The following is a 27,812-nucleotide window of genomic DNA, read 5'->3' on the forward strand; positions in this document are numbered from 1 at the left end:
ATGTTTAGGTTTCTACATTTATTAGACTGTCAAACAAGTTGTATAATTCCATATATACAGTAGATGTGGGTTATGGTTCTCTGTCATTCTTTACAGTTAGTTATATGTTTATACCTCAGCCATGAACAAAACATAATACCAATATTACCAATTCACTTACCAATTTAATTCGTGAATATTGTTTAAATGAATATGTGAAAAAATTCCCCCAGACTCCATATTTACTAAACTGATTATTGTTTTGTACAATACACATGGGATGTGCTTTAATAATTCATTTGTAAACAAAAACATTTGCACAGGAACAGTCGTATACTGCTTGCTTTGAAGCTTTTTAAATTAGTCCTCCATTGTTTGTGCAACAAAGACACAAAGGAATTTTCATTCATACCACATTGACACATAAAAATACAAGCTTAATAAATGGCAAGGAATATTTGCAACAAAAGTAAACAGTGCTTTTACAGCAGACAGATCTTGGGACGCAACAACTTAGCAGCACGTTAGTCTCAGAACCTACTGCCAAAACTGAGCTCTAGCCTCATGTGTGTGGGAAAAGCTTCTTGTGGGCAATATCATTGACTGACTGGAAAGTAAAACCGGAGCTCTGCAATGGGGTGGATGTATTTGAGCCAGACAGATGGTTGCTTAGAGACATGTCTGTAAGATTCCGGTGGTGTAACATCAGTACAACACAGTGTTGCAGGTCCACCATGTCAGAGTCAGGGCCATCAAATGTCATTTTTTCGTTGCTCATTTTTTTTGTTGCTCTGACATAGCTACAACAACAAAAAATGGCTATAAAACTATCATTGGAGCTTGACAAGGACTATGAAACTCCATACTGAACTATCATGTTTTTTTTTGGTACTCTGGCCTTAACTTGAACCTCAAAATAAATGACATTTGAGTTGCTATCCTCTCAGTATCTTAGCTGATACAGGGGCTTGAAACTAGTGTAATAATTGCTCTTAATATTTCAAGTGCATCAATTTCTACTGTGTCTACATTGCATGTGAACATACAGTATAATATAGCTAGTCATATAATGATATACGCATATCATTTGCTAAGAAAAATTGCAATGTTAGCCTCTGTTGTAATGACAAATTCTAAGCAAAATTAAGTCTTAAATATGGACACACTGCACAAGTTGTAACAATATTATGCAAGCTCCTAACATTTAAGGTAGCACACCAGTGACAATGTTTGAAATTGTCAATGACCAGCAAATTTATATAACAACATCTCTACAGTAAATGTCTATATACCCATTTCCATGACCCAGGATTTTACGATAATATTTGGACTTTCTTGTTAACTGAAGAGATAGTTGAAAAGTAAAAACAACGACAAATCATGTACTTGATGTGTCTGTTACTCTGTAAGTATAAGAGGACACGGCGGGAGTCCACAAGGAAGTCTGGATGAATTCGATAATGTGGAAGACATTTTTTTTTATCATGTGAAAAAAAAAATCTAGTTTCTTATGTTTTTTGCTTAAAATAATCACTTCCTTTGCTTCTTTTCAAAGAACATTTAGTTAATTTAAGAATTTCATCCTTGTAAAATTTGTGTCCTATAGATTCTGAGGTATATCACCGAAACTGATTCTGTCCTTTGCTGGTAAATCATTCATGATAAAAAATGACATACAAAGCTGGTTACGGATCAACACGTTAGACACAAGACATAAAAACACAAGCGTGATTGTACAATTAAGAACATGAGTATGGGCTTCCACACAATAAGGCATTGCTTTAATGAAAACATCTGGACATAAAAATCACAGTTTTAATCCTTGCTTAGCTAGTGATTATATTGATGTCCTCTTTGTTGATTGTTTCAGGTACGTCAACACACCTGCAACAATGTAACAATTGTAAACACATAACAACAACTACTATTATTCAACTCTGATGGAGTCAAATATACAACAATACTGTATATCAAAATGAAAGCAGCTTTTCCCAACTCAAAACAAAATGGATGTCATACACTTGGATTATATAGCGAGGGAATGAGTGCAGAAAATGAAGCTATTGAAAGAAGCATTAGTTTACATGGTCACCTGTGGAGTAGTGTGCCTACAGTCTAAAGCTGCCAATTAACAGTGGCAAGAGGTTGATTCAACCCTAGCCATACACAATCATCCTACAAGCACAGTTACAAAAATATACACACATACGCACACACATTATTGTACATGTTTGTTAGTATCAAGTATTTGTTGAGGGGTTGGACTAATCTGAAATTGTGATCTTTAATTGTGAAAAGACTGTAGACTCTTGGGTAGAAACTCAACAATTCCACTTGTCCAGCTCTTCTCATTTAGTGTATACTTCTGCTAATATAGCCTATTTACAATCATTTATGCAACGGAAATTGCCACTATATGCACTAATAAGCTGATATGTGCTGGCCGTTACCAAAAAACAAGAATAAATCAACAGAGAAAAAAACCATTAATTGTGCTTTTTAACCCACAAATCCACTTCATCATTGAAATGGGAACAATTTCGAGAGGCACCTCTTGAAGTTCTAACACCAGTTAAGTTCAATAAGAATCTCTAAAGCTATAACAAGGACTGAAAATACAAATAGTAAATATATGTATATATTTATAAAGTTGATCCAGTTCCTTTCCAATTCCCCTTTTTAAAAAATATTGTCGTCTTACGAATAACCTCACATAAAGCATTCCTTATGTGTCAACGTGCAAAGCCCTTATGTTGCCCTATAGAGAAAGTACAGATGTCTTTGTGGTTGTTGATTCTAGTTGTGATAATCCAAATCTGAATGAAACAGAGAGCTTGAGCTGAAAGCAAGAAGGGTTAGTTGTTGGCTACTTTGAAAAGAAGACCTATGGTGAGGTTGCACACCTCTGGAAGTATCTGCTGTTTTCATCTGTTGACAGTCTGTTGACACAGGAATCCTTGGCCAGCCACCCTCTCGTTAAACAGTTACCTCGTTCTTACTGGCCGTGCGGTACTGGTTGTTGTGCTGGTGGCCTGGGATGTACTGTAGATGGTCCACCGTGTGTGTCCGTCGTGAGGCAAACTGCTGCCTCTTGTTGGTGGTCGGGTGGTTGACGGTGAGCGTGTTGTATGAGTCGTTGATGGTAGTGGGATGGGAGTGCATCTTTTGCATCTTAGCGTAGCGCTCACTGCGGTCCATGACAGGTGTGGTGGGCACAAAGTTGATGTCTACATGGGACATGGCCCGCGACATGGCCTTCTCCCGGAAGTTGGAGCGCCGCAGCGACAGCATCTTGTCCGGCGAGAGCAGGGGGTCCTGGGACTGCAGGCGGTCTGCGGAGAGCAGCTGCTCCTCTGAGAGAATGCGGCTGCCGTAGGAAGAGACGCCCATGTTGTAGGCCGAGAGGCCGTAGCCATGACGTGGGGTCCTCTCTGGGGACAGCACATGGTCCTGGGACATGGCCCTCTGGACACGGTGAGGCCGCTGACGGTGCTGCTGGTGGGGCTCTGTGTTCAGCTTCACCATGTGGGGCGGCTGCAGAATCTGCCGACCTGCCAAGTCTTGGTGTCGCTTCCGCATGTAGTACTCATCTATGTCCTTATCACCTGAGTGGGAAAGGAGTGAGGGGAGGAGAGAGGGAGAAGGACAGGAGAAACATTACACTCTATATAAAGAATGATTCTATACCTCCTCCTGGCTGGATCAGCTCAGCAGTTCTACTGTGACAACTCCTACAATTCCCCTTTGATTATGATTGCATTTTCTGTCCTTCTGCTTTCATGGGAGAAGGCAGGGGCTCTCTCGCATCACAATAATTCCACTCCTGTTCTGGTGTGGAAAGGACTATACGCCTGCCGCGAGGCAAAACAATCAAACTGTCAGTGATGCGAGTGTTGCACTGCAGGGTAGCCAGTGGTTTGACAGAGGGGCTCTACAGCGAGTGCCAACACTCTCCTGATGTTAAAGTCATTACATCTGCATGAGGAAAGCGGCGGGCTCCTCTCAAATGACTTTTAAACAGGCTTTTAGACCGGCTGGGCCTGGCAACATCAGATTGATGGCACCCTGAAACTACTGTGACTAACTGTCATCTCTGGGGGTTAGATACCTCAGCGGAAGCTAATTTCCCAAGGCCTCAAGAACACACAGAGGTGGTCTAAAAATGTCAGGACAAGACTGTGCTTGACTAAGATTTGGATGATAAGGATTTTGTTTTGGTATGGATATTTAAACCCTCCTCCTTAGATAGATGCCACGCCTGGATAGATTTGATTTGATTTGGATCTCTTTTAGTCCCCATTTGGACTAATCTTCCAAGAGTCCTTAAACATTAAAATAAAATGTATAATACGAACACATTTCCACATATAACACACTATTACAAATATACATAATATACTAACATAATGACCCAATAAATACTCAATCTAAAAAATATTGATTACTCATCTACTATAGTCCCACAACATTTCTATGTATTATATTTAAATCGTTTTAAAATAATGTTTAATTTATATATTGAAAGGTTTCTGGTTTGCTCAGTTAATTTATTCCATTTCTTTATTGCTCTAAATCGAAATGTTCTTTTGCCTATTTCTCTTTTCTGTCTGGACAACGCATAGATGGTGGACAATCTATTCCTAGTATTTACGGAATGTCTGTCTCTTACCAACTGAATACCTTTGTGAATAGAACATGGCCGTTTTAAATTATGTATATTATGAAATAAAATAAGCATGTTCCTTTCAATTATCTTATCGATTGATGACCAACCAAGAACATTGCGCATGACTGCAACAGAAGAACCATATCTCCACCTTAAAACAATCCTTGCTGCTTTGTTCTGGGCATTCTGCAGCCTCCTAACTTCACTTGATGATGCATTTCCCCAGACCACAGGACAGTAGTTCACCTGACTCTCAATTAATGCTTGTGTTATTTGCTGAAGAATTTTTCCTGGTAAATATTTAGCTATCCTTCTGATTATGCATGCTGTTTTAATATTTTTTTTTACATAGATTAGTTATTTGTGACGACTATGATAAGCAGTTGTCTAGCTGCACTCCCAATAGTTTGGTTTCTGCCACTTCTTCAATTTGTACTCCTTCCATACTTAATTGTATCCCATGCTGTTTTGGCCTTTTCCTAGTGGAACAGACCAACATAACTTTGGTTTTCTTGGTGTTTAAAACAAGTTTGTTTTGGCAAACCCACTCCCTGATATTCTCCAAATCTCCTTGTAAAGCCTGCTGTGCCTGTTGAACCGATTGTCTTGCTGCATAAATTGTAGTATCATCTGCAAATATAGTAGCTTGAGTTTCAGCTAAGGCATAGGGAAGGTCGTTGGTATATATTAAATAGAGAAGTGACCCAAGGCAGCTGCCCTGCGGTATTCCACAGTTTAACACATGAGGGGAAGAAAATTAACCATTGATATAGGTGGTCTGTTTCCTGTCAGTTAGATATGACTGTACCCAATTCAATGCTACCTCCTTAAAACCATAATGCATTAATTTTGTCAAAATTATTTCATGATCCACTAAATCAAATGCTGCACTGAAATCTAAAAATAGTACACCCACAAACTTGCCATTATCCATAGCATTGAGCCACTGGTCAGTCATGTCAACCAATGCAGTGGTAGTGGAATGGTTTTTGCGATAAGCATGCTGATTGGCTGTAATCAGATCATTCTTTTCCATGTACTCCCATATTTGTCTACTCACAATACCCTTCAATATCTTACTGGGTGTAGGGAGTAGACTAATTGGTCGACTATTGGCAGGAATAATGGGTTCTTTGCAGTCTTTCGGAATAAGACACAGTTTCGCATGCTTCCATACATTTGCAAACATCCCCTTTTCCAGTGACCAATTAAATATGTATCTCAGTGGAACTGCAATCTGGGGAGCAGCACAGCGAAGCAAAAAAATTGTCCATAAGACCATAACCTGTAGATTTACCATCAGGTAATGATTTCAATAGGTTTAACACCTCCTCCACTGACACCGTTTGCAGACTAAAAGAGCAGATCTTGTTGCTCATAATATGATCATCAATCCATTGGACAATAGCTTGTTTGGAAGAATGTATGTTTACATTGTTGCTCAGTAAATACATTTTCTTTGTAAAAAAATCTGCAAAATGATTGGCAATATCAATTGGTTTTGTTATTATTCTCCTGTCAACCTCCACACTCCACATTATGCTCCCGTCAACCTGGGAGCACCTCCTCCCAGCTGCCCACTGCACTGAGACTAGGTAACACGATCACCACCGATAAATCCATGATAATCGAAAACGTCAACAAGCATTTCTCAACGGCTGGCCATGCCTTTCTCCTGGCTACTCCAACCTCGGCCAACAGCTCCGCCCCATCCAGACAGCAGATGTTCTGAAAGAGCTGCAAAACCTGGACCCATACAAATCAGCTGGGCTTGGCAATCTGGACCCTCTATTTCTGAAACTATCCGCCGCCATTGTCGCAACCCCTATTACCAGCCTGTTCAACCTCTCTTTCATATCGTCTGAGATCCCCAAGGAATGGAATGCTGCCGCGGTCATCCCCCTCTTCAAAGGGGGAGACACCCTGGGCCCAAACTGTTACAGACCTATATCCATCCTGCCCTGCCTATCTAAGGTCTTCGAAAGCCAAGTTAATAAACAGATCACTGACCATCTCGAATCCCACCGTACCTTCTACGCAGTGCAATACGGTTTCCGAGCCGGTCACGGGTGCACTTCAGCCAAGCTCAAGGTACTAAACAATATCATAACCGCCATCGATAAAAGACAGTACTGTGCAGCCGTCTTCATCGACCTGGCCAAGGCTTTCGACTCTGTCAATCACCATATTCTTATCAGCAGACTCAGTAGCCTCGGTTTTTCTGATGACTGCCTTGCCTGGTTCACCAACTACTTTGCAGACAGAGTTCAGTGTGTCAAATCGGAGGGCATGTTGTCTGGTCCTCTGGCAGTCTCTATGGGGGTACCACAGGGTTCAATTCTCGGGCCGACTCTTTTCTCTGTATACATCAATGATGTTGCTCTTGCTGCGTGCGATTCCCTGATCCACCTCTACGCAGACGACACCATTCTGTATACTTCTGGCCCTTCCTTGGACACTGTGCTATCTAACCTCCAAACGAGCTTCAATGCCATACAACACTCCTTCCGTGGCCTCCAACTGCTCTTAAACGCTAGTAAAAAATGCATGCTTTTCAACCGTTCGCTGCCTGCACCCGCCCGCCCGACTAGTATCACCACCCTGGACGGTTCCGACCTAGAATATGTGGACATCTATAAATACCTAGGTGTCTGGCTAGACTGTAAACTCTCCTTCCAGACTCATATTAAACATCTCCAATCCAAAATCAAATCTAGAATCGGCTTTCTATTTCGCAACAAAGCCTCCTTCACTCACGCCGCCAAACTTACCCTTGTAAAACTGACTATCTTACCGATCCTCGACTTCGGCGATGTCATCTACAAAATAGCTTCCAATACTCTACTCAGCAAACTAGATGCAGTTTATCATAGTGCCATCCGTTTTGTTACTAAAACACCTTATACCACCCACCACTGCAACCTGTATGCTCTAGTCGGCTGGCCCTCGCTACATATTCGTCGCCAGACCCATTAGCTCCAGGTCATCTATAAGTCCATGCTAGGTAAAGCTCCGCCTTATCTCAGTTCACTGGTCACGATAACAACACCCACCCGTAGCACGCGCTCCAGCAGGTATATCTCACTGATCATCCCCAAAGCCAACACCTCATTTGGCCGCCTTTCCTTCCAGTTCTCTGCTGCCTGTGACTGGAACGAATTGCAAAAATCGCTGAAGTTGGAGACTTTTATTTCCCTCACCAACTTTAAACATCTGCTATCTGAGCAGCTAACCGATCGCTGCAGCTGTACATAGTCCATCTGTAAATAGCCCACCCAATTTACCTACCTCATCCCCATACTGTTTATATTTATTTACTTTTCTGCTCTTTTGCACACCAGTATCTCTACTTGCACATGATCATCTGATGATTTATCACTCGTGTTAATCTGCTAAATTGTAATTATTCGCTCCTATGGCCTATTTATTGCCTTCCTCCTCATGCCTTTTGCACACAATGTATATAGACTCTTCTTTCCTACTGTGTTATTGACTTGTTTATTGTTTACTCCATGTGTAACTCTGTGTTGTTGTCTGTTCACACTGCTATGCTCTATCTTGGCCAGGTCGCAGTTGTAAATGAGAACTTGTTCTCAACTAGCCTACCTGGTTAAATAAAAAAAATAAGAAATATATATAAATAAAACTAGATGGGCATGATGAGATAGATGTACCAAGTAAGCCCTTAATAGAGAATATCACCTTTTTTTCTCTCCATAAGGGATTTATTTTCCCCAGCCATGCATCACTAATGAAGAAGACCTGGGTTAGGCTTCTGGCAATAGCGTTTTGTATTTTTCTCCAGGGGTCCCTTTAGGTGTGACATTATGGTAAGAAATGTCAACAACACTGACCCAGAGGCTATAGCTTGCCCACAGTAGACAGGACATGTCCCTTAGCTTCATTTAAGTTCCTCTTCGTTGCCAAGAGTTATAAGGATTAGGGTTCAGTTTATCCTAAGCCTATAGATCAAATCATTAGAATTGACATCATTGCATTGAAAATACTATGCCATGTTGAAATAGGGGTTGATTTCATGTTGTACTCAGAGACAATTCCACTCTCCTCAGATGTTTTAGTTTTGACATTTCAAAATCAATTTAAATTTGACATTTTAACTGCTGTTAAAAATGTTAGGCCTTTCGTAAATAATTCACATAGGGCATTAGGCCACATTATTAGTATGAAAGATGCAACTTTGTAACTCTTATCACGGTGAGCATGGAGTCTGACAGCTCACTAAACTAGGCAATCCGTAGGCAGGTCAACCTTGTGTGTTTTGTGTCCATGCTCATGATGTTACAAAGAACAAATGTATTTCCTTCCTTTTTACTTTTATGTTAAAGAAATATATGCTGGATTCATTTCTTTGCTGCTTCGAATAAGACGTTGCACTTTAACTTGCATTCGATTTTGAGAGGGCATGAGGTCTCAAAGGTGAGGTGAAACCACAAACCTGCTAGCTGTGGCTAACTGACTAGGTATCCCCTTTCCCTTTCCTTACCCTTAATTAAACTAAAGTCTCCACTCTCCCAGATTAAATTCAATATGGTGAGTATATTCATCTGTGGTAGCTATTGATCCCAATACGCCATCATCCGGCCCAGACGGAGCAGTAATCACATAATGCACATACACTTGTAAATAACTTGTGAAACATCAATTATAAAGGGATCTTTAGAGGGGATTAAGATAAGGCGTGGTAAGAGAAAGGGGCCCACAATAATATCATTTAGCTTTTTGCTTGGCATGGGGATTAAAGGGACTCTGTTGTTCTGACGAGTGTTCTAATGCCTTTTAAGTTGATTACAGAAAGAAGGAGAAGACCGAGCCAGATAAGATTCCTGCTGCCTCCTCCCTTCCCTCCACCCGCTAGCTCCTTGGAGGGTCTGAGCAGGTTATGTTAGAGTAGTGTCCTCCATCTCCATCCCCGGCTCCCTCCAGTCCTGTCTGATGGACAGGGGAGAACGAAGGAGGAGGAGGAAGAGGAGGAATCCCAGACAGACTACAGTATGTGCATTTAGAATCACAAATGAACCATATTAATTTGATTTGTTGTCATCTCTCCAGATGGTTTCATTAAAAAAGCAACTCATTATATACGTTTTGGCGTTTTTCCAAAGCCTCTCTCCTTGCACAAAGCCACAGCATCTATCAAAGGTATGAGGGACCTCTCCTCTCAGAAGAGCTGTCACTGTACTGTAGGTAGGTAGAGAACTGAAATATTCCCTTTTCTGACAAATACTTTAGGGTTTATGGGTCCCAGCTCAAACAGTTTTTTGTTTAATTTGATTCATCTCTGTGATGTCAGTGTGTTTACAACGCCCTATGACATTAAGAGAAGACCCCTTTTGTTTGATAAGGGAGAGACACAGTCTACGATCTAACATACTATGAAGGGAGTTTAAATTGGTGCATAACATGTATGAGATTATTAATTTTTTCATCAAGGTTATGAAATCCTTGGATTATTTTATGGTCTTCTATCTACCCACTGGGCACAGACATCAATTCAACGTCTGTTCCACGTTGGTTCAACGTAATTACATTGAATTGAGGAGGAATCAATGTTGATTCAGCCAGTGTGTGCCCAGTGGGTAATGTTTCTATTGAGCAGTACTACATGAAGAAGCAGTACAACGCATTGCTGAGTATAGACAATTCAGATGTTATCAATGTTGTCCACATCAAAGGTTTCATCACATTGATTATCTGTGTCCACACTGAGCATAACATACAAGCCTGCACTAGAACACCACACCCTACTTATTTTAATACAGTACTATTGAACATTCGAGCAGAAAGGAACTAATGCTTTTGCATGACACATGCAATGCAACCAACCACAGGATACTAGAGGAGGAGCATACTGTAGATCATGCAGCTGTCATAGGGGATATGGAGAATGGTGAAAGTCAAGCCATCATGCAGAGGAAGTATAATGATAATAATCGGGCTGACCCAGATCTCATCTCAGAGACATTAGTCCCATCTTGTTGGCGTCTAGACTCATGTGGGTATGGAGAAATGGCTGTTAATATGTCATTACCAGACATTAGCTACATGACATGGGCCACAGATGGAGCCAAATTACACGACAATTAGATGTCAGTCAATGGGTCGGTAGATGGGGACAATGGGGCTGAATCCAGTGACTTTAAAATGTGCTTGTGCATTTCAAGAAACCCATCTCACACACAGAGATGTCTTCCTATGGATTCAGCTCATAACCCCAATGACTTTGTGCTCATGACTTATGTTTGCATCCCTGTAATAGGCATCCATACAGGGTTACTATTGCATCACAGTTCTTGAATGCAATGTGGACTTCAACACAATTTGTTAAGATCAACCTTTTCTCCCCCCTGTGGACTGGCGGGGTCCAGGCAGGAGATCAAGCAAACATGATGGTGTATGTAATGAAAGACCACCTACTTAATTTGTGGAGAGAGGAGTATTTACTTAAGTCAGCTTTGCTCATTGCCGCCAGCTCGTAGTTGGGAGGCAGGTGGGTGAGGTTCTGGAAGGAGCGTGAGAAGGACATGTCCAGGTCGTACGGCTCTGTCTGCGAGGTTAGGATGTTGTTCATGCGCTGGGGCTTGTCTGCATGGGAGACAGGAGAGATTGACGCAGTGCAATCAGGCTACAATCAGACAGTCTGGAGGATGCCACAGAGAGGGGCGCGTACACAGGGGGTCTTCACTGGAGGAGACAGGGGGATACAGAGTGTGGGTGTGAGGAGGGTGTGTGGGTGCAGTGGGGGTATGTGGGTGAGGATAGATGAAGTGGGGACTGTTATGTTCGACTCTTCTAACCTGGATTTAACATGATTTGTTGTGGTTTAAAAAAAAACGTTATTTCAGAGTGCAATTCTGGTGTGCTGGGATTGGTTGCGACTGCAAGTACACTCGCCACGCTGGCTGTCACTAGTATGCGTGGCGCCATTGCGGGTAGCTATGCTGCCTGCCTGGCTGCTGTGGCCATGGTTATGTGGGACAAGTGGTCATGGCGCAGGCAGCTGGAGCGTTAGCAGCAGTAGGGTGGGGTGGGGCGTTGCCAGTCCTCTGAGGTGCTGGTCAGCAGTGGCAGGTTTAAGAATTAAGAATAGGATTGGGTGACTACTGTGATAGAGAGGACAGGGACCCACAACACCAAGGACCATGTGGAACAGAAGTGAGGCATTCCGTGAGAGAGAGAGAGACAGAGTGAAAGAGAATGTGAGTGTGAGCAAGAAAAGATGGAAGGGAGTAGAATGTGTATTTTGTGTAACAAAGGTCCGGTTCTGAAGCGTTACCACAGATCTTAATGAGACTCTACCATTGCAAACAGTGTGTGGCAGATAACCCAACAAAGAGAGATACTGGAGAGAGAGAGAGAAAGAGAGCAGAGCAGAGTGAGAAGGTAAGTGAGAGTTTGGTGTGTCAACTCTGGTTCATTCAGTCTGAACAAAAAGGAAGAGTGACCCCCCGCCTTGACCCCAGCAATATACAAGACGTCACTGTCACAACAAGAGGTCGACATATACAGTACATAAAAGAGAAAGGGAATACACATGTACAGCAGGTGTATATGCGTATTACTTACCATGTCTCATTTGTCTGTGGCCTACATAACAAATCCAAGTAAGAGAAAATGAATCAGTACAATAACAAACATTATTCATAGTATGTATTAATAACCAAACCAATGTGTCTGACATTTTCTGTTTCAAATTAGTTGTTGAAAGTCTATGCTATTTATAATGATCGTACTAGTCAAATAAAGTAATCAGATTCCTATGTATTGTGGCCATTCTCAATAGTAATTATTTATAATCAGCTCTGGTTTGATCCACCTTGAAAACTATCCTTTGTTGTCTATGTTGGAGAGATCTATCTACTTATGAGTACTTTCAAAAGTCCCTTTGAATTTGAAAATATTGGCCTCAAAACATACAAAAACTATCCTGCCATGAGGTTGGAGTCCACAGCTCCACTGATGTTGAAACAGACAGTGTAGCATGGTATAGAGTTTCAGTGCAGTCCTCTTGTTCTCAGACAATTATGTAGGATAGATGGAGAGGTATCTAGCAACAATACACAAATAGCTTTTCTCTCTGAACTCATGGTGTTTCACTGCAGTGTTAGAGCTGTGACCACTCAATAATTTCATGCTAAAAAGCACCTCTCTTTTCATAGAAAATCTCATTTAGGAAAATAGATAAGGCACAATTTAAGTAATTGAAGTTTTTCAATAACTTAAGCCATACAGATGCCATTATAATTCATTTTCCACAAGACCCCGTTTCATTTGCTATCCAAGCTATTCATTTCCCGTCAAGAAAAATTGTTTTGCCCTCGCTTGAATTTAAAAAAAAAGCATATTTTGACTTATTTTGAATTTAGTCAAAGTTCATGTGTCGTACTGGAGCTGATAAAACCATGCATTCAGGAAATCAATATGACCTAATCCTCCCTCAACTTTATTGGGGTAAATGAAAACATCTTTGTAGCATACCCAAGAGCCACTGTGTGTTGTGTGGCAGTATAATCTCACACTTAAAAGGGCATGGTTAGTATCCATAATGTACTTTCCATCTACCATATATCTCTACAGACGGTTAGTTACTATCTAAACATTTTTATTACTCATTGGAAAGAGTGAAATATTAGCAACCAACCACAGTCATATTATATATACTGTACTTATGTGAACATGCAAACCTTAAATATCCTTACCAATTTTAGGTGTGTGGGCCTGGGTAAGATCCAGGTGACTATGTTGATAATCATGTTGGTGGTTGCCTATTGGGAAAACAATGAAAAGGTTAGGTTTGGAAATCAAATTAAACATTACCATAGATTCACATTATGTGCATTTCATGTCAAATAAATGGCTGTTAATACATGACAATATTATCAACTTTTCCCTCATTTTTGTGATCACTGACTCTTTTAATGCAGGCTGACTGGACTCCACTGTGAATGATCACATAAACCTATGTCCCATTGACAGACATTTTAGTAAATTGTCTTTGCGTTACTAAATTCAAAGTATGAGATCTGTCCAGAGATAGCAGTGGTGTGCTTTGATATCTGACTGATGATCTATGGGATTTTGTGCATCTTTACTCTACTACACAGTTTTCACATTTTAAGGCAGGCATTTTGTGCTATTCCCTTTTGCGCAACGAAGAACGAGGGAAGACAGATTTCATCAGAATCCTCAACTTCCTGACATCTGTGGGACTTCATGTCATGTAAGGGAGTGAATATGTTCCCTTTATTCGATGAGGTTTATTTGGTCAATGTTGTTCACAGCTTCTCTTCTACTACAGCAGCAGATGCAGGACACTGTACCTTATTTGCATTTCAACAAATTCATTGATCATCCCATTAGAACCCTAAACACAAAAGAAACTCAAATAAAATGTGAACTCTTTAGAATGTTTAACGTGAAGTGACAGGAGAGCATCTCCGTGGCGTTAGAACAACAGTTGCTTTCTTTCCGTTGCTAATGGAGAGTTGTGACAGTTACAAAAAAGATGTGTGGCAACACAAGCCTTCATTTCATCTTCTGGTTTCGGATAAGTAGCTGGAACTGCGCATAACATACATTTTGCAGGGAAAAGTGCTTCCTGTTGGAGAGATTTATGTCAAAGCAATCAGCACAGTAGGGTAAAGTACCTTGTTAAACTGGATTTTTCCACAGTTCTAAAGGAATAGCTTTTTTAGAAACAATACAACGGAGTAGAACAACAACCAATAGACAAAATCATCCAATTAAATGGCAATGTACCGGTATTCCAAATCCCAATATCCTTTACGAACATAAAACAAGATTTGTGCCCAATGTCCCTTCACACTATAGCTGTATTGCCCTGTTCAATCACCCTGTTTGATCAAGGGACCAATTACACGATCTTCAGATGGCTGAGCTAAACTAACCTGCTTTGAGCTTGCCAAGGAAAAAGTTTTACACTGAAAAGAAGAGGTTCCCTGCTATCTACAAACTGTCTAACAATCAGGCCGTCCCCAAAAAACGTGTTGGAATACTTCAGGTTTCTAAAGGTTGTTACAAAACTGATTGGAGTGACTACTCCTATATCTGCCTTCCTGTTGTATTGGCTTTTCTTTGGCTTTTCATAAACGTTGGTAACATTCCGTTTTTCTTATACAGTATGTGCATCCATTTTGTATTGCATCACCATTGATTATCTTCAGAGTGGACCTCCTACAGTTGCACGTCTTAAAAAGTTAAGCAAATGTGAACAACCGCAGATGATGTTGTTTGCTGAAGAACACCCACATCCTGTCTGTTGTGTGTAAGGAAGTGGGAAGATGTCATGCCCCAGGACTCCCATATCTCACCACCACTATGTAAATGCATCAACTCATGAATCAGATGTACAGTAGATAAGTCACACGACTCTCAGAAATTCAGAGGTGTCCAGTCATTTCATTCCAGTCTGTAACGTGTCCAGAAACAGGTACAGTGTCACGGCCGTTGAAAGATGAGGACCAAGGTGCAGCGTGCTGAGCGTACATTTTATCTTTATTTGGAAAAAGACGCTGAACAAAACAACAAACACTACAAAAACAAACCGTGAAGCTAAAGGCTATGTGCCCTATACAAAAGTCAACTTCCCACCAAGACAGGTGGAAAAAAGGGCTACCTAAGTATGGTTCTCAAGCAGAGACAACGATAGACAGCTGCCTCTGATTGAGAACCACTCCCGGCCAAACACAAAGAAATACACAACATAGAATACCCACCTCAACTCACGCCCTGACCAAACCAAAATAGACATAAAAAGGATCTCTAAGGTCAGGGCGTGACAGTACCCCCCCCCCAAAGGTGGGCCCCGGACTGGGCACCCTCGCTGCGGGCCCTGGACTGGGCATCCTCGCTGCGGGCTCCGGACTGGGCACCCTCGCTGCGGGCCCCGGACTGGAGAACGTCGCTTGGGGACCCGGACTGGAGAACGTCGCTGGAGGCTCCGGACTGGGCACCCTCGCTGCGGGCCCCGGACTGGGCACCCTCGCTGCGAGCCCCGGACTGGAGAACGTCGCTGGGGGCCCCGGACTGGAGAACGTTGCTGGAGGCTCCGGACTGGGGAACGTCGCTGGAGGCTCCGGACTGGAGGCCTTCGTTGGAGGGTTCGTGCCATGACTCCTCCCTGGAGGCTTCGTGCCATGGATCATCACTGGAGGCTTCTTGCCATGGATCATCACTGGAGGCTTCGTGCCATGGATCATCACTGGAGGCTTCATGCCATGGATCATCACTGGAGGCTTCGTGCCATGGATCATCACTGGAGGCTTCGTGCCATGGATCATCACTGGAGGCTTCGTGCCATGGATCATCACTGGAGGCTTCGTGCCATGGATCATCACTGGAGGCTTCGTGCCATGGATCATCACTGGAGGCTTCTTTCCATGGAGCATCACTGGAGGCTTCTTGCCATGGATCATCACTGGAGGCTTCCTGCCATGGATCATCACTGGAGGCTTCGTGCCATGGATCATCACTGGAGGGAGGAGACGTATGAGCTGCCACAGGGCTCACCAGGCTGGAGAGACATACAGGAGGACCTGTCCTAGGCAGAGGCACCGGATACACTGGGCCGTGGAGGCGCACTGGAGGTCTCGAGCTAGGAGCCTGCACAACCCGTCCTGGCTGGATGGTTACTTTCACCCTGCAGATGCAGGGCGCAGGCACAGGACGCACTGGGCTGTGCAGACGCACCGGAGACACAGTGCGCAGAGCCGGCGCAGGATATCCTGGACCGAGGAGACGCACTGGAGGTCGGGAGAGCAGGGCTGGCACAACCCTTCCTGGCTGGATGCTCACCCTAGCCCGGCAGATGCGGGGAACTGGAATGTAGCGCACCGGGCTATAAACGCGCACTGGAGACACCGTGCGTTCCACCGCATAACACGGTGCCTGACCAGTACGACGCTCAGCACGGTAAGCACGGGGAGTTGGCTCAGGTCTCCACCCTGACTCAGCCACACTCCCTGTGTGCCACCCCCCCAAAAAATTGGGGGGCTGCCTCTCGAGCTTCCTTGCCAGCCGTGTTCCCTCGTAATGCTGCCGCTCTGCTTTCGTCGCTGCCTCCGCCTTCCTTAATGCTTCCACCTGTTCCCATGGAAGGCGATCCCTTCCGGCCAGGATCTCCTCCCATGTCCAGGATCCCTTGCCGTTCAGGATGTCCTCCCATGTCCATTCCTCCTTTTAACCACGCTGCTTGGTCCGTTGGTGGTGGGAAGTTCTGTCACAGCCGTTGAAAGATGAGGACCAAGGTGCAGCGTGCTGAGCGTACATTTTATCTTTATTTGGAAAAAGACGCCGAACAAAACAACAAACACTACAAAAACAAACCGTGAAGCTAAAGGCTATGTGCCCTAAACAAAAGTCAACTTCCCACCAAGAGAGGTGGAAAAAAAGGGCTACCTAAGTATGGTTCTCAAGCAGAGACAACGATAGACAGCTGCCTCTGATTGAGAACCACACCCGGCCAAACACAAAGAAATACACAACATAGAACATAGAATACCCACCCCAACTCACGCCCTCACCAAACCAAAATAGAGACATAAAAAGGATCTCTAAGGTCAGGGCGTGACATACAGGAATGTTTGGACGAACAGCTATACTGCCTGCAGGGCTCTGGATCATAAAAATAAGAATGAATAGAACAGGCTTGGTACCTCTAAATCTGGCAATTTTACTGGTAAACTCCTGGCTACACTCGCAAAGACCGCCATGCCCACCCTATAATGCCATCATTGGCTTGAATGGGAAAGCCCGTTCTATTCATTCTTATTTCTATGCTCTGGAGCCTGTCAGTGGAGGGGCTTTGTGAGAATTTGAAATAATGAATGCCATAAAACAGTATTGTTGGAGTTATACACATCTGCACTTCAGGTGTAGTCTATCTACTGTAATAGAGCTCATTTGGAATGGCTTTGTTGTGTGAAAGTCTTCATCCAGACGTGACAGGTCAATGCTTTACTTGATACCAACAATTGTTCGCATTAACTATTATGAGTCCACATTGTACTTTGTCATAACCCTCAAACCGATATCTCTGGTTATTATAATGAACAAACTTTATTACATAGGAACTACATACATACTACATATCTAATGGTTTAACATCACCTCAACATGTCAAACATGCTTGGTTGAACATAATGCAGGCATTTTGGGCACCACTGAGTGAAACCCTTCCAGGTTTCAGCGGCTGGACAAGACAGAAGGGATCCCACTGTTACCCAGATCCATTTTGAAAGCCTCACTCTGCCCCTGTCAGTGAAACCTGATGGACTGCCTGTAACGATGAGAGCCCACGCCGTGTCATTACCCTGGCAGTGTGTAAACTTTAGTGTCATGTGGGCCCTGCAGGGTGGCTGGCTGGGGCTGAGGCTCACCTCACCTCATCTCTCCCCCTTACACCCTGCGGTGGTAGAGGGAGGGACAGGAGCCTGCTGGGGCAGATGCACTGCAAGAACCTACCATCAACACAGACAGGTTCTGCATGGATGTGGGCTTTGTATCGATATGCGCTGAGACCAGAGGTTCTATTGTGCACAACGCTTGCAGGATGTTTTTGGGGTGTGATTATGGTTTGCAGGTGCTGCTTTGTTTCAGTGTACAGCAGTGTAGTTGTTGCTACAATTCTGAATAAGTGAATATCCTAGCTCTTCACACATTCAGAAGAAATCCAGGACTTCTAATTGTTAAGTTCAAGATGACTAACTGAATCCCTGTGCTTCAAAGAAAGAATATTAGTCACTCTACAGACAAAACAACAATAAAGCTCGGAAGAGAAGACAAAACAGTATTGTGAGAGTAAACCTCACTTCATGTGTCACACGTCATGAGGCACAATGAAAGATTGTGAACAGGTTGCAAGGCATGTCTGGATACACTTTGAACAGGTTGCAAGGCATGTCTGGATACACTTTGAACAGGTTGCAAGGCATGTCTGGATACATCACTGTTGCTTTAAGAAACACTGAGCCACATGAGCTTGAACTAATGCTGGTCTATAACTGTATCTGCCCTACATTGACAAATCTTTAGGGGGTCAGGACATTTTTCATCCAGCTCATCTGCCAATGCCATCACAACGTCTGTTAGTTTTCTGCATCACATACTGCAAAGAGATCCCAGTGATACAACAATTGCATAGTGTAAAAAAGTAACAACCATATTGGGAGAGGCATAAAAATCAACAGTTACATGACATAAACCAAAAACATGTTGCAACTTTACCAAACCTCCTCTGGTGGCCTGAAGTTTGTTGATCTCGTGAGTTGCTAGCAAGGATAAGCACAGATTTATCTGATGTCTCCTTCAATTTGAAAGAAGTAACATCATTCAAAGCTGCCTTTATCCCTGCCTTAGCATCTTATCATCTTCTTGAAGGATCCAAGTTGAATAGAACAGCAACACCTGGAATCATGTAGGAGTCATAGGAGAGAAGCATACAGTATCCACTTGCAAAAACAGCACTCTATAGATTGGATGTGTAAAAAAAAAAAAAAAAAACATTTAAAAAACTGCAATTATAATGGCTAAACAACAGAGTCATATGATATGAATTGATGGGATTGGATCAGTTCTAATGGAAAGGTTATTTTCTGACTCTGAAAAGAAATGCATGAAGCTCAAAGACACAGAATTTGCCATTGAGCTCTACGTATTAAGTGGTAATCCAGAACCGACCAAATGTTTGGCATACAGGAACATTTCTCCCATAACCTTCCCTAGATAAGATTTGAGGATCACAGACTAATATCAGCCTTTTGCACACCCTTTCTATGGCCTTTTCTATTACTAACAGATGTCTATACTAAAGAGCTCTCATATTCATTGAATAAGCCACAATCAAGAATGCTCAACAACCAAATTCATTTAATTTTCAGTGACGCTGATTAAAAATAAAAGGAGTCGGTTTTTCATGAAAGAGATGCAAAAATCCCACCGAATACAAATGATCAATTAATTTCCCTTTTCATTTCCCTTTCTTTATGTTTTTGTTTGAATAATTACTTTCTATGTTTTCCCGCAATTATATTTGTATTTTCAGCATAAGGCAATTGTTAATGGGGGAGGTGAGAAAACATTTTAATGAAGGAGAAATGCCAGGCTTTGTGAAGACACAACAAGGTGGAAAAATAACAACTGAAATGACTTTGCAATTATGAGCTTGGGTTGACTGCACACTGGCATTTAATCACAAAGGTATGGAATGCAAAGTGTAAACATTTACACGTTTCAGTTAAATTTGCTTTCATTTAGCTCTGCTAATTTGTTTTCACCCACGTTTTGAAGAGATAACGTCAGTTGTGTACCTAGGTAGACCGGTCAGCAACCTTGAGTGTGAGTATTGAGATCTCTGAGCACCTCTACTGCAGCTTTGTGCTGTGAGGTCCATCTATTACAATGACAGATCAGTGTGTTTCTGACTGTGTGAGGCTCTGAATCTCTCTGTCAATCCTCCCTTCCCTCAGAGAGGCCAATGACAGCGGGTTGAGAGTGCTGGTCTAGCGTTTCACATGACGTCGTCCCATTATGGGCCCCCGGGAATGAGGCTCTTTGATCCATTTCAATCGATTCTGTATCGCCTTCCCTATCGCCTCCTGACTGTCTTAGGCTGAGGTGAATCATGCTCTGGTGGCATACTGCTTCCAGTCAACTGGAGGCTAAAGCCTTCCTCTCCCCTTCAGCCTGACCTTGTGACTCATGTACAGGAAATCCCATCTAACACTGAGCCCTGGACTGGAGGGAATCACATCTGACACTGAGCCCTGGACTGGAGGGAATCACATCTAACACCGAGCCCTGGACTGGAGGGAATCACATCTGACACTGAGCCCTGGACTGGAGGGAATCACATCTAACACTGAGCCCTGGACTGGAGGGAATCACATCTAACACTGGGCCCTGGACTGGAGGGAATCACATCTAACACTGAGCACTGGACTGGAGGGAATCACATCTAACACCGAGCCCTGGACTGGAGGGAATCACATCTAACACTGAGCCCTGGACTGGAGGGAATCACATCTAACACTGAGCCCTGGACTGGAGGGAATCACATCTAAAGCTGAGCCCTGGACTGGAGGGAATCACATCTAACACTGAGCCCTGGACTGGAGGGAATCACATCTAACACTGAGCCCTGGACTGGAGGGAATCACATCTAACACTGAGCACTGGACTGGAGGGAATCACATCTAACGCTGATCACTGGACTGGAGGGAATCACATCTAACGCTGAGCCCCGGACTGGAGGGAATCACATCTGACACTGAGCCCTGGACTGGAGGGAATCACATCTGACAATGAGCACTGGACTGGAGGGAATCACATCTAACGCTGAGCCCTGGACTGGAGGGAATCACATCTGACACTGAGCCCTGGACTGGAGGGAATCACATCTGACACTGAGCACTGGACTGGAGGGAATCACATCTAACACTGAGCCCTGGACTGGAGGGAATCACATCTAACACTGAGCCCTGGACTGGAGGGAATCACATCTAACGCTGAGCCCTGGACTGGAGGGAATCACATCTAACACTGAGCCCTGGACTGGAGGGAATCACATCTAACACTGAGCCCTGGACAGGAGGGAATCACATCTAACACTGAGCCCTGGACTGGAGGGAATCACATCTAACACTGAGCCCTGGACTGGAGGGAATAACATCTAACACTGAGCCCTGGACTGGAGGGAATCACATCTAACACTGAGCCCTGGACTGGAGGGAATCACATCTGACACTGAGCACTGGACTGGAGGGAATCACATCTAACGCTGAGCCCTGGACTGGAGGGAATCACATCTGACACTGATCCCTGGACTGGAGGGAATCACATCTAACACTGAGCCCTGGACTGGAGGGAATCACATCTAACACTGAGCCCTGGACTGGAGGGAATCACATCTGACACTGATCACTGGACTGGAGGGAATCACATCTGACACTGAGCCCTGGACTGGAGGGAATCACATCTGACACTGATCCCTGGACTGGAGGGAATCACATCTGACACTGAGCCCTGGACTGGAGGGAATCACATCTGACACTGAGCCCTGGACTGGAGGGAATCACATCTGACACTGAGCCCTGGACTGGAGGGAATCACATCTAACACTGAGCCCTGGACTGGAGGGAATCACATCTGACACTGAGCCCTGGACTGGAGGGAATCACATCTAACACCGAGCCCTGGACTATGGGAATCACATCTAACACTGAGCCCTGGACTGGAGGGAATCACATCTAACACTGATCACTGGACTGGAGGGAATCACATCTGACACTGATCACTGGACTGGAGGGAATCACATCTGACACCGAGCCCTGGACTGGAGGGAATCACATCTGACACCGAGCCCTGGACTGGAGGGAATCACATCTAACACTGAGCCCTGGACTGGAGGGAATCACATCTAACACTGAGCCCTGGACTGGAGGGAATCACATCTGACACTGAGCCCTGGACAGGATAGCTTTTAAACTGCACTTTAAGAGCAATGTGAAAGTTTTAGCCCCCTTAGTAAAAATAGTCTTCACTCACCTTGACACTCCACGATAAAGGATAGTGATATGCCATCAATGCCCAACCGTTTGACAATTACTTATAGAAACTATCAGCAGGATGCTTCGTGTTATTTTACAACTTTTTCAGGGAGTGAAAGATGACTTGGCTCAGTATTCCTTTGTTTATCAGTTGCTTCATCTCACTTTTTTTTTATCCCAGCCTTTCAGATGATGGCTGGCCTCTTTTCCTACCCAACCAAATTTCTTACCCAGCCCTCCTGCGAGTAACCAATCCTGCAACAATCAATCCACAAGATGAGTAGACGAGGTGATTGTATCTATTTACATAATGACTGTGATAGATACTAGTCCTACAGACTTAAACTTGTTTATCGTGGCCAAGTATCTGCATGAATTGTTTGCTGTTCATCTTGTTATCCCGTCTTCAAAATATTTACCTCGTATCTCCCATCTAAAGTTCGCTAATGAAATGATCGCTCACAGCCCGCAAACATTTGGGGACGATGATGCCGCTAATTAATAGTCGTTGAACGCAGTGAGGCGCTACGTGTGACGTGTTGCACTGGATGACATTCGTCTGCTAGCGTTTATTAAGACACTCGTGATTAATGGTGAGCTGTCCTCTGATAGGGTGAGAGCCAGAGCTGCAGCCCCAGACTTCGAGTGATGGAGAGAAGGCCACACTTGAGCGCCGCCCGAGAAAATATGGACCACGTTGATTAGTCGCCTTTTCATGTGCCTTCGCCCATAATGATGAGCGCACTTCTAAGTATCTCAGATAAACAGTGTCTGCAATCTGCACTCCAGCGCAGTTATGCCCATATTAATTACAGATCCTGCACACTGGCAGGATTGGAGAGGCTTCTTTGGAAAGTGGTGGGTCTCCCTTTAATTAGCATACTAGGGAAATAATTGACGCCATATGCCTGTCCCCCATGCTACCGTAGCGGGTGGTGGCACAATGCGCCGCAGCTCGTCTGGCATTCCACATCCCATGGTGAGGGTTGTGTCACCCTTCTATCCCCATGCTTTCTAAATGTACAACCACAGAAACTTGGCATCAAGAGGCACTTATTAGTGTGCATACATCAAGGTGATAACTATGTGCTACTGTCGGCTCGTAGAGGCGGCTCATTAATTGACTTGTTTGGTGGAGGAGTGTTTGTTTGGGTGTCCAGTGTTCTACCCAGTAACCCCTTCTCTGATGCTGTGTTTAGGAGTGACAACTAATTAAATAACAGCGGAGTAGCTCTGAGAAACACAGGCCTGATAACTGTTCAAATATCTAACCACTCCTCTCCTCATAACAGTTCTTATAATCACCTGATCTCCTTACCAATGGGGAGGCAGAGAGACAGAAAGGGAGAATCTGTATCTCAAAATATGGTATTGATGAGATGGAGATGGAAGTGATTGAACCAGTGGTGGATTATATTCAAGGGAGAAACATTGATAGATGGCACTGGGAGATATTGATCGAACATAGATAAATGCAATAATGTTTTTAGAGGCTTTCACAGCAGACTGGTAGGATACGGACTGATTCCATCCACATAGAACATTGTCATTGGAACATTGTCCTTTTTGTTTTCGTAGTAGGACTGCATTAGTCTAAAATATAACGAGCATAACATCAGAGAAAGTGGTACGTCAAGAAGCAAGTGAAGTATTAGAAGACATTGAACATGTGATGGAGGTCAGGGAAGAGAGGTGAGGTGCTCAGGTTGAGGCTTATTAAATGTATACATGTTGAAGCCGAGATGTTGATGGACAGACAATATTTCCAAGGGAAACAGGAAAAGACAGGTCCTGCCAGGTTGAGGGTGAGTCGAGGGAGGGGGGTAAAAACTATTAGCTTTCATGATATGGGAGAGCGTATCATGAGAACACTTTTATTCTGAAATGTGAAAGGTTCAATCAGAGAAGCTGAGATGAGAAAAGGGACAAGAGGAAATGAGGGAGATGAGGGATAGGAGAGAGAGAGAGAGAGAGGCTAGAGAAATGATGAGAAGGAGGGCGGAGTGCATGAAAGAGGCTGATGTGGGTGGACGGCTGTGCATCGCAGCAGAGGAGAGTTTGACAGGATCAGAGAGGAGAGAGGTGAAGGGGATGAGGGCAGTCAGAAGGGTGAAATTTACCAAAGACATATGGTGAAGGGAGCAGGAAATGACTAAACAAAGAGAATCAGGAATATTTGTGGGCAGATAAGGGCAGCCAAGTCAATCAGCAGTATAAGGGGACATTCATAGAGAAGCTAAAGACAATTTAGGTTGATACATTGAGCATATGCTTGCTGTCTGCTATGGGGGATGAAGAGAGGAGAGGATGAAATGTGATCTGATTGTGAAGGAAGCAGAAATACTCATGTCTACATGTCTCTGAATGAAGTAATCACACACACAAAATTCTGTGAAACCTTGTAATTTACTGATAAGACCACAACCCTCTAGCTATAGTCATGATCTATATTATGCTTATGTCAATCACAAACAGAAGTTCATGAGATTGACATCAATGATTAGCAGTCAGTCTCCATTATTGCTTAGCTCTGTTCTTGATCATATTACTTAAACATTGTCTGAAAAGGAACAATATGTCTCACAAGAAAACCCCAGAGAAGCCACATCTCTTTGTGAGTATCAGTGAAACGAGCATTCTCTGTTATGGTCTCCTCTAGTAATGGCATTTCCCTGATCACCATATCCCCCCTGCAACCTTCTCTTCTTCTTCAGGAGAGCCTGAGTCAGATACCTGATGTGGCGACTCAATGGGAAAATCAAAGAGCAAAGTGTCCCTAAAAGCATTTCTGAGAGGCTTTTTTCACCTCCAGATTGAGCCAGACATCCATCACAAAAGAAATCTGTGTGATGTTCTGTGTGATTACAGCTATTTAAATAATGTTCTTGAATATACGTATAAAGGTACCTCTATGATGAGCGTAAGTTTATGCGTTAAATTAAACTTATAAATGTGGCGGTACACCATTTTCAGCAATGCCTATGAGCTACGACAAACCATGCTTACTCATCGCACATAATTATCTGCATCCCAGTCTCTACCTGAAAGGTATGTAACAGTATAACTTTAGTACGTCCCCTCGCCCCGACCCGGGCGCGAACCAGGTACCCTCTGCACACATCAACAACAGCCACCCACGAAGCGTCGTTACCCATCGCTCCACAAAAGCCGCGGCCCTTGCAGAGCAAGGGGCAACACTACTTCTAGGTTTCAGAGCAAGTGACGTAACTGATTGAAATGCTAGTAGCGCGTACCCGCTAACTAGCTAGCCATTTCACATACGTTACACTCACCCCCCTTTCAACCTCCTCCTTTTCCGCAGCAACCAGTGATCCGGGTCAACAGCATCAATGTAACAGTATAATTTTAAACCGTCCCCTCGCCCCGACCTCGGGCGCGAACCGGGGACCCTCTGCACACATCAACAACTGACACCCACGAAGCGTCGTTACCCATCGCTCCACAAAAGCTGCGGCCCTTGCAGAGCAAGGGGCAACACTACTTCTAGGTTTCAGAGCAAGTGACGTAACTGATTGAAATGCTAGTAGCGCGTACCCGCTAACTAGCTAGCCATTTCACATCCGTTACAGGTACACATTACTTACACTGGGAGACCCCAAAGTACTCAGTAGCCCTTTCCACTCACAGCCCTTGTCATCCTTTATACGGGTTGAAAATGGCAGATTTTGTCATTAATAGGCGCTTTAATTGGAACGCAGTGGCTGTACAGTAAAATGATATACATGACGTTACATTTACATTTACATTTAAGTCATTTAGCAGACGCTCTTATCCAGAGCGACTTACAAATTGGTGCATTCACCTTATGATATCCAGTGGAACAACCACTTTACAATAGTGCATCTAACTCTTTTAAGGGGGGGGGGTTAGAAGGATTACTTTATCCTATCCTAGGTATTCCTTAAAGAGGTGGGGTTTCAGGTGTCTCCGGAAGGTGGTGATTGACTCCGCTGACCTGGCGTCGTGAGGGAGTTTGTTCCACCATTGGGGTGCCAGAGCAGCGAACAGTTTTGACTGGGCTGAGCGGGAACTGTACTTCCTCAGAGGTAGGGAGGCGAGCAGGCCAGAGGTGGATGAACGCAGTGCCCTTGTTTGGGTGTAGGGCCTGATCAGAGCCTGAAGGTACGGAGGTGCCGTTCCCCTCACAGCTCCGTAGGCAAGCACCATGGTCTTGTAGCGGATGCGAGCTTCAACTGGAAGCCAGTGGAGAGAGCGGAGGAGCGGGGTGACGTGAGAGAACTTGGGAAAGTTGAACACCAGACGGGCTGCGGCGTTCTGGATGAGTTGTAGGGGTTTAATGGCACAGGCAGGGAGCCCAGCCAACAGCGAGTTGCAGTAATCCAGACGGGAGATGACAAGTGCCTGGATTAGGACCTGCGCCGCTTCCTGCGTGAGGCAGGGTCGTACTCTGCGAATGTTGTAGAGCATGAACCTACAGGAACGGGTCACCGCCTTGATGTTAGTTGAGAACGACAGGGTGTTGTCCAGGATCACGCCAAGGTTCTTAGCACTCTGGGAGGAGGACACAATGGAGTTGTCAACCGTGATGGCGAGATCATGGAACGGGCAGTCCTTCCCCGGGAGGAAGAGCAGCTCCGTCTTGCCGAGGTTCAGCTTGAGGTGGTGATCCGTCATCCACACTGATATGTCTGCCAGACATGCAGAGATGCGATTCACCACCTGGTTATCAGAGGGGGGAAAGGAGAAGATTAATTGTGTGTCGTCTGCATAGCAATGATAGGAGAGACCATGTGAGGATATGACAGAGCCAAGTGACTTGGTGTATAGCGAGAATAGGAGAGGGCCTAGAACAGAGCCCTGGGGGACACCAGTGGTGAGAGCACGTGGTGCGGAGACAGATTCTCGCCACGCCACCTGGTAGGAGCGACCTGTCAGGTAGGACGCAATCCAAGCGTGGGCCGCGCCGGAGATGCCCAGCTCGGAGAGGGTGGAGAGGAGGATCTGATGGTTCACAGTATCAAAGGCAGCCGATAGGTCTAGAAGGATGAGAGCAGAGGAGAGAGAGTTAGCTTTAGCAGTGCGGAGCGCCTCCGTGACACAGAGAAGAGCAGTCTCAGTTGAATGACTAGTCTTGAAACCTGACTGATTTGGATCAAGAAGGTCATTCTGAGAGAGATAGCAGGAGAGCTGGCCAAGGACGGCACGTTCAAGAGTTTTGGAGAGAAAAGAAAGAAGGGATACTGGTCTGTAGTTGTTGACATCGGAGGGATCGAGTGTAGGTTTTTTCAGAAGGGGTGCAACTCTCGCTCTCTTGAAGACGGAAGGGACGTAGCCAGCGGTCAAGGATGAGTTGATGAGCGAGGTGAGGTAAGGGAGAAGGTCTCCGGAAATGGTCTGGAGAAGAGAGGAGGGGATAGGGTCAAGCGGGCAGGTTGTTGGGCGGCCGGCCGTCACAAGACGCAAGATTTCATCTGGAGAGAGAGGGGAGAAAGAGGTCAAAGCACAGGGTAGGGCAGTGTGAGCAGAACCAGCGGTGTCGTTTGACTTAGCAAACGAGGATCGGATGTCGTCGACCTTCTTTTCAAAATGGTTGACGAAGTCAT

At 44.3% G+C, this 27,812-nt stretch overlaps 1 protein-coding gene across 3 annotated transcripts in view; it reads right to left on the minus strand.

Moving 5' to 3' along the window:
• Window positions 1–220: 220 nt before the first annotated feature.
• The window catches only part of LOC139564869 (protein shisa-6-like), a 74,424-nt gene continuing 46,832 nt past the window's right edge, over window positions 221–27,812 (minus strand). For 2 of the 3 annotated variants that reach the window (XM_071384707.1, XM_071384704.1), the window contains 4 exons: window positions 13,363–13,428; window positions 12,230–12,250; window positions 11,081–11,248; window positions 221–3,584 (listed from right to left, as the gene is read on the minus strand). In XM_071384707.1, coding sequence (XP_071240808.1) covers window positions 2,956–3,584; window positions 11,081–11,248; window positions 12,230–12,250; window positions 13,363–13,428 — 884 coding nt within the window. In that variant the 3' untranslated portion in view covers window positions 221–2,955. The remainder of the gene's footprint in view (window positions 3,585–11,080; window positions 11,249–12,229; window positions 12,251–13,362; window positions 13,429–27,812) is intronic. The other variant, XM_071384705.1, reaches the window with a different exon arrangement.

This window comes from Salvelinus alpinus, chromosome 36 (assembly GCF_045679555.1).
Source record: "Salvelinus alpinus chromosome 36, SLU_Salpinus.1, whole genome shotgun sequence".
Taxonomy (NCBI): Eukaryota; Metazoa; Chordata; class Actinopteri; order Salmoniformes; family Salmonidae; genus Salvelinus; species Salvelinus alpinus.